The 12,346-nt window shown below is 52.5% G+C and overlaps 2 protein-coding genes across 3 annotated transcripts; both read left to right on the top strand.

Moving 5' to 3' along the window:
• The first annotated feature begins 824 nt into the window (after window positions 1-824).
• Dph1 (diphthamide biosynthesis 1) lies at window positions 825-11,513 on the top strand. 2 transcript variants are annotated; one of them, XM_090350418.1, is made up of 13 exons: window positions 825-891; window positions 4,133-4,285; window positions 4,405-4,468; window positions 6,091-6,212; window positions 6,601-6,758; window positions 6,892-7,013; window positions 9,001-9,069; window positions 9,413-9,569; window positions 9,670-9,770; window positions 10,182-10,260; window positions 10,532-10,672; window positions 10,847-10,907; window positions 11,429-11,513. In XM_090350418.1, the coding sequence occupies exons 1-12, from the start codon at window positions 834-836 to the stop codon at window positions 10,889-10,891; spliced, it is 1,269 nt and encodes a 422-aa protein (XP_090206544.1). In that variant the 5' UTR covers window positions 825-833; the 3' UTR covers window positions 10,892-10,907; window positions 11,429-11,513. The 2 variants fall into 2 exon arrangements, with proteins under 2 accessions (XP_090206544.1, XP_090206543.1); XM_090350417.1 differs by having other exon boundaries at window positions 10,808-10,907.
• On the top strand, window positions 10,955-12,070 carry Ovca2 (OVCA2 serine hydrolase domain containing). The gene is made up of 2 exons (XM_090350419.1): window positions 10,955-11,248; window positions 11,429-12,070. The coding sequence occupies exons 1-2, from the start codon at window positions 11,074-11,076 to the stop codon at window positions 11,923-11,925; spliced, it is 672 nt and encodes a 223-aa protein (XP_090206545.1). The 5' UTR covers window positions 10,955-11,073; the 3' UTR covers window positions 11,926-12,070.
• Window positions 12,071-12,346: the final 276 nt, after the last annotated feature.

The following is a 12,346-nucleotide window of genomic DNA, read 5'->3' as shown; positions in this document are numbered from 1 at the left end:
GCAGGCATTTTGCTCTTCTAAAGGTTAAGGCTGATTGCCCTGCCTTCTCTGTGTAGTCCCAAAAGCTCTGACCACTGATCAGAGCAGGTTTCTAGCCCTGAGGGGTGGTCTAGGCAAGGCACAGCGCAAGGCATGGTGGCTAAGATCTAGAAGGTTAAGGGAAAGGAGTGTAATGGCTGCCTCATTCTCTTGGGAAATCACCTCCCCATTCCCACCTAGCCGGGTTCAGATCTTTCCCAATGCAGCAGTTTCTTGTTTGAGCCTTCCACAAGGTGGGCTCTAAAGGTGGTAAAGGCAGCATGGGCTCCAGAAATCCACACCAAGACTCCCAAATTGGAGCTGAGCTGGGGTGTAGTGGCAGGAGAGCGCTGAATTCTGTCTTATTGAGGGCAGTGGGGTCTTCCGAAGTAGGGGATGCGGCCACTCAGCATCCACGTGTTAACAGGCTACTGGCTGCCAGGTAGGAGCGAGGGTGTGGAACAACAGCAGAGGTTGCTGGGTGTTTCCCCTTGGCAAGACTTGGCACAGGCTTATACAGAAGCACGAGTCTGAGAGTGTCAGGCCTAAGAAGGAAATGTAGGACAAAGTAGCCGGCACAGGAGTGCCACTGCCTTGGTCAAATTGCCCTTAGCCGGAGTTCTAACCGTCCCGGCTTTCCAGACGGAGGTGGAGTCTGAGATAGCCCCGCCCTCGCCTCCTCCTCTCCGGGCTCCGCCCAGCCAGAATCTCCGCCTCTCTCGCCGGCTGCTCGGCGATCGATCGCGAGGTCTGCGCTCTCGGGGTTCTCCCAGTGCTGTCTTTGCGCCCCTCCCACCCACGTGGACTGGCGAGCGATGGCGGCCCCGGTGGTGTCCGTGGGCGCGGAGCCAGGCGGCCGGCGCGGCGGCAGAGGTGGGTGCTGCCGCGGTCAGGCCTCCAGACCTCACAGCTCGGGGTCGTGAGCCGCACGGCTGCCTTCATGCCTAGTGCCCACCGAACCACAGGCCTGCGCGCGGTGCCAGGGGGACGGAGCGGGGACCGGGAACTGAGGTAGACCGCCGAGGACGGCCTAGCACACACCCTGAGGCCGGGCCTGTCACAAGTTCCGCGAGGAGCCCGGAGAAGGCGTTGGAAAGAAACCACGTCCTAGAGTGGCCGGGCGCGGGTGGCTTAGGCCCCAATCCTGGGCGTTCCGAGGCTGAGGTCGGAGGATGGTGGTTCAAAGCCCACACGGGCAGGAAAGGCCTGGAGACTATCTCCAACCAACTACGGGAAGCACACCGCGAGTGGTGCTGTGGCTCGAGCGAGTGCGAGCCTTGAGCGAGAGCAGCTCAGGCCATGAGTTTAAGTCCCAGGGTCCACACACACACACTCAGGGTCAACACACACACACACACACACAGCTCAGGCCATGAGTTTAAGTCCCAGGGTCCACACACACACACACACACACTCAGGGTCAACACACACACACACAGCTCAGGCCATGAGTTTAAGTCCCAGGGTACACACAAACACACACACACACACACACACACACACACACACACAGAGCTCAGGCCATGAGTTTAAGTCCCAGGGTCCACATACACACACACAGAGCTCAGGCCATGAGTTTAAGTCCCAAGGTGCTCAGGCCATGAGTTTAAGTCCCAGGGTACACACACACACACACACACACACACACACACACACACACTCAGGGTCAACACACACACACACAGCTCAGGCCATGAATTTAAGTCACACACACACACACACAGAGCTCAGGCCATGAGTTTAAGTCCCAGGGTCCACATACACACACACACACACACACACACACACACACACAGAGCTCAGGCCATGAGTTTAAGTCCCAGGGTCCACATACACACACACACACACACACAGAGCTCAGGCCATGAGTTTAAGTCCCAGGGTACACACACACACACACACACACACTCAGGGTCAACACACACACACACAGCTCAGGCCATGAATTTAAGTCACACACACACACACACACAGAGCTCAGGCCATGAGTTTAAGTCCCAGGGTCCACATACACACACACACACACACACACACACACACACAGAGCTCAGGCCATGAGTTTAAGTCCCAGGGTCCACATACACACACACACACACACACAAACACACACACAGAGCTCAGGCCATGAGTTTAAGTCCCAGGGTACACACACACACACACACACACACACACACACACAGAGCTCAGGCCATGAGTTTAAGTCCCAGGGTACACACACACACACACACAGAGCTCAGGCCATGAGTTTTAAGTCCCAGGGTACACACACACACACCACACACACACACACACACAGAGCTCAGGCCATGAGTTTAAGTCCCAGGGTACACACACACACCACACACACACACACACAGAGCTCAGGCCATGAGTTTAAGTCCCAGGGTACACACACACACACCACACACACACACACACACACACACACACAGAGCTCAGGCCATGAGTTTAAGTCCCAGGGTACACACACACACACACACACACACACACAGCTCAGGCCATGAGTTTAAGTCCCAGGGTATACACACACACACACACACAGCTCAGGCCATGAGTTTAAGTCCCAGGGTCCACACATACACACACACAGCTCAGGCCATGAGTTTAAGTCCCAGGGTCCACACACACACACACACACACACACACACACACAGCTCAGGCCATGAGTTTAAGTCCCAGGGTCAACACACACACACACACACTCCTAACAGTAATTTCAACAACAACAAAATCCAATTCTGGTCTCAGAGCCCTACCTTCCAGGTTAGTTCAACCAGTGTACCCTTTTGTCCCCTGTATGTACGGGGGTAAAGGCATGGATCTAGGAGGAGGACTCCTATCCCAGGGACCTTCTGATCTACAGTAGAACTCAATAATCATCAATTCAATAAACGAACTTCTTTATCTTAGTCCTGAATTGGCTCCTAAAGGGTTACACAGGGCTCGAGCTAACCTATGTTGTGAAGCACAGGATGGATGTGTCCAGTTTCAGGACCACAGCCTTACTGAAGAACTACAGTAGAACCAGGCATGGTGGCACAGGTCTGTAATCCAAGCATTTAGGAGATTTAAGTAGGAGGATTGTGAGTTTGAAACCAGGCTGGACTTTATGGTGAGAACCTGTCTCAAAACAAACAAGAGTTAGCTCTTTTTTTTTGGGCTTGAGCTCAGGGTCTGAGCGCTGTCCTTGGACTTTCTCAAGGCTAGAGCTCTACCACTCAGCACCACTTTCGGCTTTTTTTCTATGTTTCTGGTACTGAGGAATCGAACCCAGGTCTTTGTGCATGCTAGGCAAGCACTCTACCACTAGGCCAAACTCCCCACCCAGAGTTATATCTCCTTTATTCAAGAGGTGCTAGTCCCTAAAGGCAGGATTGTTTTTCTGTCCTTACCTATATTTTATGTCCATAATCTTTACTGAGTATTCTTTCTGTCCTTCCTGAGGCAGGGATAAAAATAAACTATGGGACTGGCAACTTGTTAAATCAAATATATGGTGCTTATATCCCTTTTAAATGGAAGTAGAAAGAGTGCAAGAGTTAGGCAATGTGGACCTACTCAGTAGGACTTGTATGTGCTCTATACAACATGCTCTGCTTTACCCTTCAGTGCCCTGGTTGCATTTCCTTTGTGGTAAGAGATGAGCCATTTATGGAGTATGACAAGTCTTTGAGTCCCAGTAATCTCCCCTCATAAAAATTACTTCATGCAGATTTCTTCCTTATTTAGTGTATTCTTTTTTTTTTTGCCAGTCCTGGGGCTTGAACTCGGGGCCCAAACACTGTCTTTGGACACATTTTGCTCAAGGCTAATGCTCTGCCACTTGAGCCACAGCACCACTTCCAGCCTTTCCTGTGAGTGTGGTACTAGGAATCAAACTCAGGGCTTCATGCATGTCAAGCATGTATTTTACCACTAGGCTACACTCCTGGCCCAGTGTATTCTTTTTCTGTCTTCAAGATGAATACAGGGCAAGGGGTGGGAGGTAGGGGGCAAGAAGTTGAGACAACTTCCTTAGTGTCTGGAGTCTGGGCCTTATACTTGGAATTAACAGCTTAACTGGATCTGGTTGTAGCCAAGGTCAGAAAGTGGACTCTCCTTGTATTTGTTCTAGGTCGGGCTTCTCCGGGTCGACTGGCCAATCAGATCCCCCCTGAGATCCTGAACAACACTCAACTGCAAGCAGCCATCCAGGCCCTACCTTCTAACTACAACTTTGAGATTCCCAAGACCATCTGGAGAATCCAACAAGCCCAGGCCAAGAAGGGTAAGTCCTGAGTATTTCATAGATAAAGTGAAGAGATTGCCTGGACTAGTCTCTTGTAGCCCCCAAGTCTGCCTCTGTCTAATGTCCTCTGCTTCTCCTATCTCCATGTTGTCTTGCAGTGGCCTTGCAAATGCCTGAAGGGCTTCTCCTGTTTGCCTGCACCATTGTGGATATTTTGGAAAGGTGAGGTTTGGGGTACTAGAGAGGACTCTGTGCCAAGGGGACCAACTCAATAAAAACAAACAACAACAACAAAAAAAACCCTGCTAGCTTGCTTAAAAGAAGCCTGCTTGCCCATGTCTCCATCCTTATAAAATTAGGGCAGGATGGGCTGGGAGTTTGGCCTAGTGGTAGAGTGCTTACCTAGCATGCACGAAGACCCAGGTTTGATTCCTCGGTACCACATACATAAAAAAGCCAAAAGTGGTGCTGTGGCTCAAGTGGTAGAGTGCTAGCCCTGAGAAAGCCCAAGGACAGTGCTCAGGCCCTGAGCTCAAGCCCTAGGACTAGCAAAAACATCATCATCATCATCATCAAAATAAAATTAGGGCAGGAAGAAAGTTAAATGTCTAGGTCCACAGCAAGTGGTAGGAACCTAAGAATAAATTCACAAAGCTGGCCTTGAAATGGGCTGAGGAGGGTCTAGCGGAGTGGGTGGGGGCACTTTCTTTGGCATTTAGGGGAGCTGAATCAGGCTGGTACTGGAGAAAGGGCTTCTGGGAAGATATTCAGTTCCCCCGCCCCCTCTCCTAAGTTTCTTCAGTACAATGAGCCATGGGGGTGGGGGGGGAAATGCTCAGCCATCTGGAACAAGCATGGGGGGGCAATGAAGAGAGGGGAGGTCATCTCTGCTGAGAACCTCCTACCTCCCTGCTGCTGCCCTACCCCCACTCTACTCCCCCTTCCTGCTGCCACAGACCCACTTCCCTGCTCCCACCCTCTTACCCCTTGGGGATGCTCTCTGGGGCTCAGGCCAATTTGCATACATTTTAATCTATAAAAAATTAAGTGCTCTGGCTGACTCAGAGCCTGGGCTGCATTCTAAGGAGCTGAATAATCTGCTTCTGCACACAGCATGATTTGGGGAAGGGGTGGAGGAGGGGACTGACTGGCAGCAGCTCAGCTTCCCCCACCACATCTCAGGAGAAGAATTGGGTACCGTTACTGAGCCAGATTGTGTCCCCAAGTGAGTCTCTTCCAGGGAAGAGCTTGACCTCCTGCTCTGCTCCTGTGGCAGGTCCAGAGGGTCCAGAGTCTTCCCTACTACCCAGTGATTCAAGCCTGGCAGCAACTTGTATGACAATGTGCTGGCCAGAGCCCATTCTTCCTGGCACATGAGGCACGTGGGCAGTGCCATGTGTGGTGGGGGAGTTGTATGTGAGTCCCCTCCCATCCTGGGCTCCAGGGTCTTCACTACCGGTATGGAGGTCCAGGCAAGAGGGAGGCTGGGCACATGTAGGCGTGGGGACCTTTGCATGTGTCTGAATGGTCAGGCCTGGGTGGGCTGAGTCGGGGGGAGGGATCTATTGGTACTTAGGCCTGACTAGCCAAGAGCTGGGGTCCCCCTTGTACCTGATAAAGGAGTCAGGGTATTGCAGAGACATGCTCATACAGCAACTGTTTCTGGAGCTGCTGGCAGAGCAGAGGGAAGTGGCAGCTGTGCCCCTCCTACTCTTGGTTGGCAGCTGCCAACCCAAGGAATTGGAAGAGGTGGAGAGAGAGGAGTTGAATCCTGACATATCTTCACAGTTGGGACCATCTTCCACCTCATTCCTGGTAACACCCTCCCACTGTCTCCCCCTCAGGTTCACAGAGGCTGAAGTGCTGGTGATGGGCGATGTGACCTATGGGGCTTGCTGTGTGGATGACTTTACTGCAAGGGCCTTGGGGGCTGACTTCTTGGTGCACTACGGTCACAGCTGTCTGGGTATGGTGGGCCTGGACACCGAGACTCAGGCAGGAAGGCAGCCCGCACACTGATCTCCAAAGCAAGGCCTTCTTGTGTCAGGTGCAGGCACAGGGTTCTCTTGATATTGGCATTGGCCTTCCTGCTTTGCAGGCAGATCTTTTCTTTGGATGTAGTCATTTTAGAAACTGTGCTACTATCCCAGATGCAGGTGTTTGAAAGAGCAGGCTGGGTACCCAGTGAGTGCTTGAGGAGTTTCAGCACACCTTGGACTCTCTACTTCCCTACCACCTCATTTCTGTCCCTGAGCCTAAGCCACTGGTCCTTTTGCTCAAAGATGAGGCCTGGGCCATTCCTTTGCATTGTAGTGCCTCCCAAAATGGTTTTCTGAACCCTTCTGTCCCCACAGTTCCTATGGATATCTCAGTCCAAGACTTCCGGGTGCTGTATGTTTTTGTGGACATCCGGATAGACACAGCCCACCTCTTGGACTCCATCCGCCTTACTTTTCCAGCAGCCAGCGCTCTTGCTCTGGTCAGCACCATTCAGTTTGTGTCAACCTTGCAGGTAAGTGTGTCTGTGAGGCAGACAGAGGCCACTTTCCAGGATGTTCCTGGGTTTCTGTATTTGATGCCCCTGCCTGTTCCTCTGGTTCTGGTTTCCTTTCCCAACCACTTTCTTCCATTCCTTATAACCACAGGCAGCTGCCCAGGAGCTGAAAGCTGAGTATCGTGTGAGTGTCCCACAATGTAAGCCCCTGTCTCCTGGAGAGATTCTAGGCTGCACGTCCCCTCGACTCCCCAAGGAGGTGGAGGCCATTGTGTAAGTTAAAAATGGTGGCTACTTCAGCCACATACTGATGGCTCATGCCTGTAATCCAGAAAACCCGAAGTGGAGCTATGGCTCAAAGTACTAGAGCATTAGCCTTGAGCTAATGAGTTCAAGCCCCATGACCGACAGAAGAAAACAACAAAAAAAGGAAAGACAGAGGAAATGTTATGTTATTGATTATATAGGATAGAAAAGAGCCTAAAGCTCCTGAGCTGTAAGTTCAAGATCATGGGACCTTGAAATAAGGACTTGATTTCAGGTTTACTTTCTTTCCAGTGTTCTGACCACCGTCCATCTGGAAGGCTGTATCTAGGGTGGGGACAAGAGTCAGGGTGGGGAGGAGGGGATGAGGATGGCTAGAAATGGTGGGAATATAATTGGAGAAGATAGATGGGCACACCCAGGCTGAAGCCCCATTAATTTAGCATCTGGACAGCTAACAAGCAGGAGCAGTGTGTCTCCTGCCGCCTAATTATTTTAGGTAATGGAAATGCTTAATGTTGTGTGAATGCAGCCAGCCTCAGAGCCGGCAGCTCCCCTGGCTGGCTGGGATTGGGAGGGAGCCTAGTCTCAGCTAATGGCAGGGAAGGAGGATGGGACTTCTTTTGACTCAGCTCCACTCCGGGACCTTTGGGTGCTGGTCATGTCCCATAGGTTTTGCTGCACCTGCTACAAGACAGAGCCATATATACACATCTTCCCTAGTTCACACCTGCTCCCAGAAGGGCATTTCCTGTGCACCTGTGCCTGAATAATCTTGAACTGATAGGGAGCTTGAAGGAGGGACACCCTGAGTGTTGGACATTCATTTTCAAAAGGGACAGAAGCAGCTGCCATGGCTTTGAGGTCTCCTAGGAAGATACTATTAGGGATAGTGTCTAAGGCATGTATAGTATACATGATATATTGCTTAACTGCTTCGCAGTTCTGTAGCTTTAAGCAAATGTCTTAGCATCTCTGAATCTCAGTTGTATCTTTAAAATAGGAATACTATGGCTGTCTTGGAGGATTATTTAATACAACTGAATTCATATAGGTACTTAGTCCAGGATTGGAGTTTGGAACAATATTTATTTATGCATATATGCATGCAGTCCTGGGACTTGAGCTTCTTTTGCTCTAGGCTGGCACTTTACCACTTGAGCCACAGCACCACTTCTGGCTTTTTCTGTTTGTATGGCACTCTACTACTAAGCCACATTCCCAGCCCATGGAACAGGTTTTTGAAAAAGGAGCTGTTTAGGCAAGTAATAGTGACTGTACCCTGGAACCCACATCTGTATTGAGTTTGGTTTGGAAGAACCAAGAGCCAAGTTAGGTTCTCTAGAGCCCTAGGTGGCCCCCATGACATTTGCTGCTGCTTTTTTTTTTTTTTTTTTTTTTTTGCCAGTCCTGGGCTTGAGCTCAGGGCTTGAGCACTGTCCTTGGACTTTCTCAAGGCTAGAGCTCTACCCCTTGAGTTTCAGCACCACTTCCAGCTTTTTTCTATGTATGTGGTACCGAGGAATCGAACCCGGGTCTTCATGCATGCTAGGCAAGCACTTTAACCACTAGGCCAAACTCCCGGCCCCTTGCTGCTGCTTTTACTCTTCCCTCAGAAGGTCAGGTCGAGAGTTCTTTTTTTTTGCCAGTCCTGGGCTTGGGCTCAGGGCCTGAGCACTGTCCTTGGACTTTCTCAAGGCTAGAGCTCTACCACTTGAGCCTCAGCACCACTTCCGGCTTTTTTCTATGTATGTGGTACCAAGGAATCGAACCTGGGTCTTCATGCATGCTAGGCAAGCACTTTAACCACTAGGCCAAACTCCCGGCCCTGGGTCGAGAGTTCTTACTCAGAACTACATTATATAAATAGAAGGGTTTCCCAAGTGTTCAAGGCTCGTGTGAGAAAATCAAGGAAGCAAAAGGCAGCTGAACTCAAGTCCTCTGGGCCTCTTCTGCTGCCCCACACCACACTTACAGCCTTTTTCCACCGTTGCAGGTATCTTGGAGATGGCCGTTTCCATCTGGAGTCTGTCATGATTGCCAACCCCAGTGTTCCTGCTTACCGGTATGTGATGGTGACCAGCTGTGGAGGGATCAGAATCTTCTCCTCTGAAGCCTTCAATAGGCTGAAAGGTCCTCATTCCCTAGCCACCAAACAGCCCCTGGCATTAAGGATCTGCATCACTTGGGTCCTACGTCTGGACATTAGATTCAGGGCTTCTGGATTCACACTGAGATCCTGAAACAGTTCTGGTTGCCTGCTCTCACTGTGGGACTGTTCTCCCCATTGACAATCCCTGTTCTTGTCTAATGCCCTAATTACCTGTGGGATACCAGGGTCAGGGAACTCTGTATACAGCAGGAACCTGGAAAATGTCTGTTACTGACCTTGGCAACTTATTTTCCAGGTACGACCCATACAGCAAAGTCCTGTCCAGAGAGCATTATGACCACCAGCGCATGCAGGCCACTCGCCAGGAAGCCATAGCCACTGCTCGATCTGCTAAGTCCTGGGGCCTTATCCTGGGCACTTTGGGCCGCCAAGGCAATCCCAAGATCCTGGAGGTCCGAAGGTTTAGGATAGCCCCTGGAGGAAAGTGGACTGCCTAAAAAGCAATTGGTAGACCAAAGGATTAAGCTTTTGGCTGTCTCCCTCTCCCAACAGCACCTAGAATCTCGACTCCAAGCTTTAGAACTTCCCTTTGTGAGGCTACTGCTGTCTGAGATCTTCCCCAGCAAGCTCAGCCTACTTCCTGAGGTGGATGTGTGAGTTTCCTCACTTTACCTATCTAGCCTGACTTAAGAAGTTTCAAGTTGGGTCCTGCTCAGCACCGGCAGAATGAAGATTGCAGTTTGTAAGAGTCACAGACATGGTCATGAGCATGGTTGGATGAGCAGTTGCCCCAAGTAGGGGCTACCTTGATAGTGGGTCACCTGCTTTGTCCCCTTTGTCCGATCTTGGGGTCAACATCACAGTAGTTCTGGTGAGATGAATGTAAGGTCACATATGTGGTTCTGGAGATAGGGTTCTGCATGGCTTCAGAAAATTCATAGAGGAAACAAGACAAAGCAAGCAATAGGTGTAAACAGCAACAGGTGGCAGTTTTTACTTTAAGATTGGGCTGTTCTGGGGAAGAGCTGTCCACACCTCATGTCTTACCTTGGTTCTCTTCTCAGGTGGGTACAGGTGGCATGCCCACGACTCTCCATTGACTGGGGTACAGCCTTCCCCAAGCCACTGCTTACACCTTACGAGGTAACACCGAGCTTTGAAAGTTGGTGGGGGAGTGGGCTTTGTACCTCTGAGATATAGTGGGGTAGTGGGCAGTCTTGAATCAGTCATTCAGTCATGGTCTTGAACTCCTCAGCTGAGCCTCTTCTTTGCTTCCAGTTTCTTCACTCTGTGCCTTACGTTTGTTTCCTGTAGTATGAGAATAATGTATGTTCACAGGCCGTTGTTAGGGTTGAATTCAATAATCTAGGCACAGAAAATGTTGGCGTGTTATTGTCCAGTTTTCCTCCCCTAGGCGGCTGTGGTCCTGAGGGACATTGCCTGGCAACAACCCTATCCTATGGACTTCTACGCCAGCAGCTCCTTGGGGCCGTGGACAGCGAACCACGGGCGGGATCGAGCCCCCCAGGGCCCCCGCCGGCCTGCTGTGGGGAAGGTAGGTGGGGACTTGGAGGGGACGAGCTCGGCGCTGGTCCAGGCCTTGGCCGCCGCCCTGCGGCCGCGAGGGGCAATGCACGGGAGTGGAGGTGGTCGCCAAAGCCAGACCCTGAGTCTGCAGCTTCGGGCGCAGGAGATGACCACACACCCGACTCCGGTTCCGGCATGCCAGAGTTGCAGCTGCGGAGAGGAAAAGGTGGCGCCGCTGGAGACCTGACCGCCTCCGAGCCCAGGTATCCCCGGCTCCGGCTCCGCCCTCCCCTCCCTACGGTGGAGGGACGGTTCTCCCGCTTCCGGCCCGCCTCCGGGGTGGGGCCGGAGCTCTGCCCCGCCCCTCGCGCACCCACTTCCGCTCGGGGACGGGCGGCTTCCGGTGCCGGTGTGGCGCGCTACCTCCGCATGGCCCCGTCGCGGCCCCTGCGAGTTTTGTGCCTGGCGGGTTTCCGGCAGAGCGAGCGGGGCTTCCGCGAGAAGACCGGAGCGCTGAGGAAGGCGCTGCGGGGCCGCGCCGAGCTCGTGTGCCTCGGCGGCCCACACCCCGTCCTCGACGCGGCGGGCCCCGGGCCGGACCCCGGTGAGGCGAGCTCTCTTCCCTCAGCACCCCTCCAAGGTGCCCGGGGCCCTGCGTCCTCAGGGTCCCCCCTCCGCCTCCAGTCCGAGCCTCCCCCAGCCGCCCACCTCCGTCCTCCCCAGCCCTGCCTCTGTCGCCTCTGCGCGTTCCCTCTTGCCTTGATGCCGTCCTCTCCTTCCGTAGGGCCCTGCTCTCCGGAGGAGCAGCCTCGAGGCTGGTGGTTTTCCGAGCCGAAGGCAGACGTGTTCTCGGCCCTGGACGAGCCCGCAGCGTGCAGGGGCCTGGAGGAAGCCCTGACAACGGTGGCCCGCGCGCTGAGCGAGCTGGGGCCGTTCGACGGACTTCTTGGCTTCAGCCAGGGGGCTGCATTGGTAGCCCATGTGTGCGCCCTGGGCCAGGCAGGCGACCCCCGCTTCCCCTTGCCGCGGTTTATTATTCTTGTTTCCGGTTTCTGTCCCCGTGGGCTCAAGGAACCCAGCCCGCAGAGTCCCTTGTCACTGCCTTCACTTCATGTTTTTGGGGACAGTGATCGTGTCATTCCTTCTCAAGAAAGTGTGCAGCTGGCTAGCCGATTCCCTGAAGCCATCACCCTCACCCACTCTGGTGGCCACTTCATTCCAGCGGCTGCACCCCAGCGCCAGGCCTACCTTAAGTTCTTGGACCAGTTTATAGACAGATGAATGTCTCTGCAGCCTTGGGGCTAGCCTCTGTGCTAGAAAAAAGGAGAGCAGGAAGCCCAAGGAGACTTTGTTTTACCCAAATATGATGGCTTTAAGAGCTGACATCACTGTGGCTACTATACAATAAAGTGGTATAGATTTTGAACATTTTTGTTCTTGTTATCCCATTCTACGTTTCCTCCTTTTCTCTGTTTTTTTTTCCCTCAAGTTCCTGAAGGTTTTTTTTGGCCAGTCCTGGGTACTGAACTCAGGGGCTGAGCACTGTCTTGAGTTTTCCTCAAGGCTAGCACTCTACTGCTTGAACCACAGCACCACTTCCAGCTTTTTCTATGTATGTGGTACTGAGAAATCAAACTGCGGTCTTTGGGCATGCTAGGCAAGCACTCTACCACTAGGCCAAACTCCTAGCCCCTACATAATG

The sequence above is a fragment of the Megascapheus bottae genome, chromosome 17 (assembly GCF_031878675.1).
Source record: "Megascapheus bottae isolate mThoBot1 chromosome 17, mThoBot2.hap1, whole genome shotgun sequence".
In the NCBI taxonomy this organism is placed as follows: domain Eukaryota; kingdom Metazoa; phylum Chordata; class Mammalia; order Rodentia; family Geomyidae; genus Megascapheus; species Megascapheus bottae.
This window is presented reverse-complemented; position numbering and strand designations above follow the sequence as displayed.

What these genes read in the sequence shown, in the direction of transcription:
- Ovca2 (XM_090350419.1), top strand. Translation starts at nt 11,074, where the DNA reads ATGGCCCCGTCGCGGCCCCTGCGAGTTTTGTGCCTGGCGGGTTTCCGG. An exon ending in GGGCCCCGGGCCGGACCCCG is followed by an intron (nt 11,249 to 11,428) that starts GTGAGGCGAGCT and finishes CTCCTTCCGTAG; the next exon opens with GGCCCTGCTCTCCGGAGGAG.
- Dph1 (XM_090350417.1), top strand. Translation starts at nt 834, where the DNA reads ATGGCGGCCCCGGTGGTGTCCGTGGGCGCGGAGCCAGGCGGCCGGCGC. An exon ending in AGTTTGTGTCAACCTTGCAG is followed by an intron (nt 6,759 to 6,891) that starts GTAAGTGTGTCT and finishes TTATAACCACAG; the next exon opens with GCAGCTGCCCAGGAGCTGAA. An exon ending in CCCAGTGTTCCTGCTTACCG is followed by an intron (nt 9,070 to 9,412) that starts GTATGTGATGGT and finishes CTTATTTTCCAG; the next exon opens with GTACGACCCATACAGCAAAG.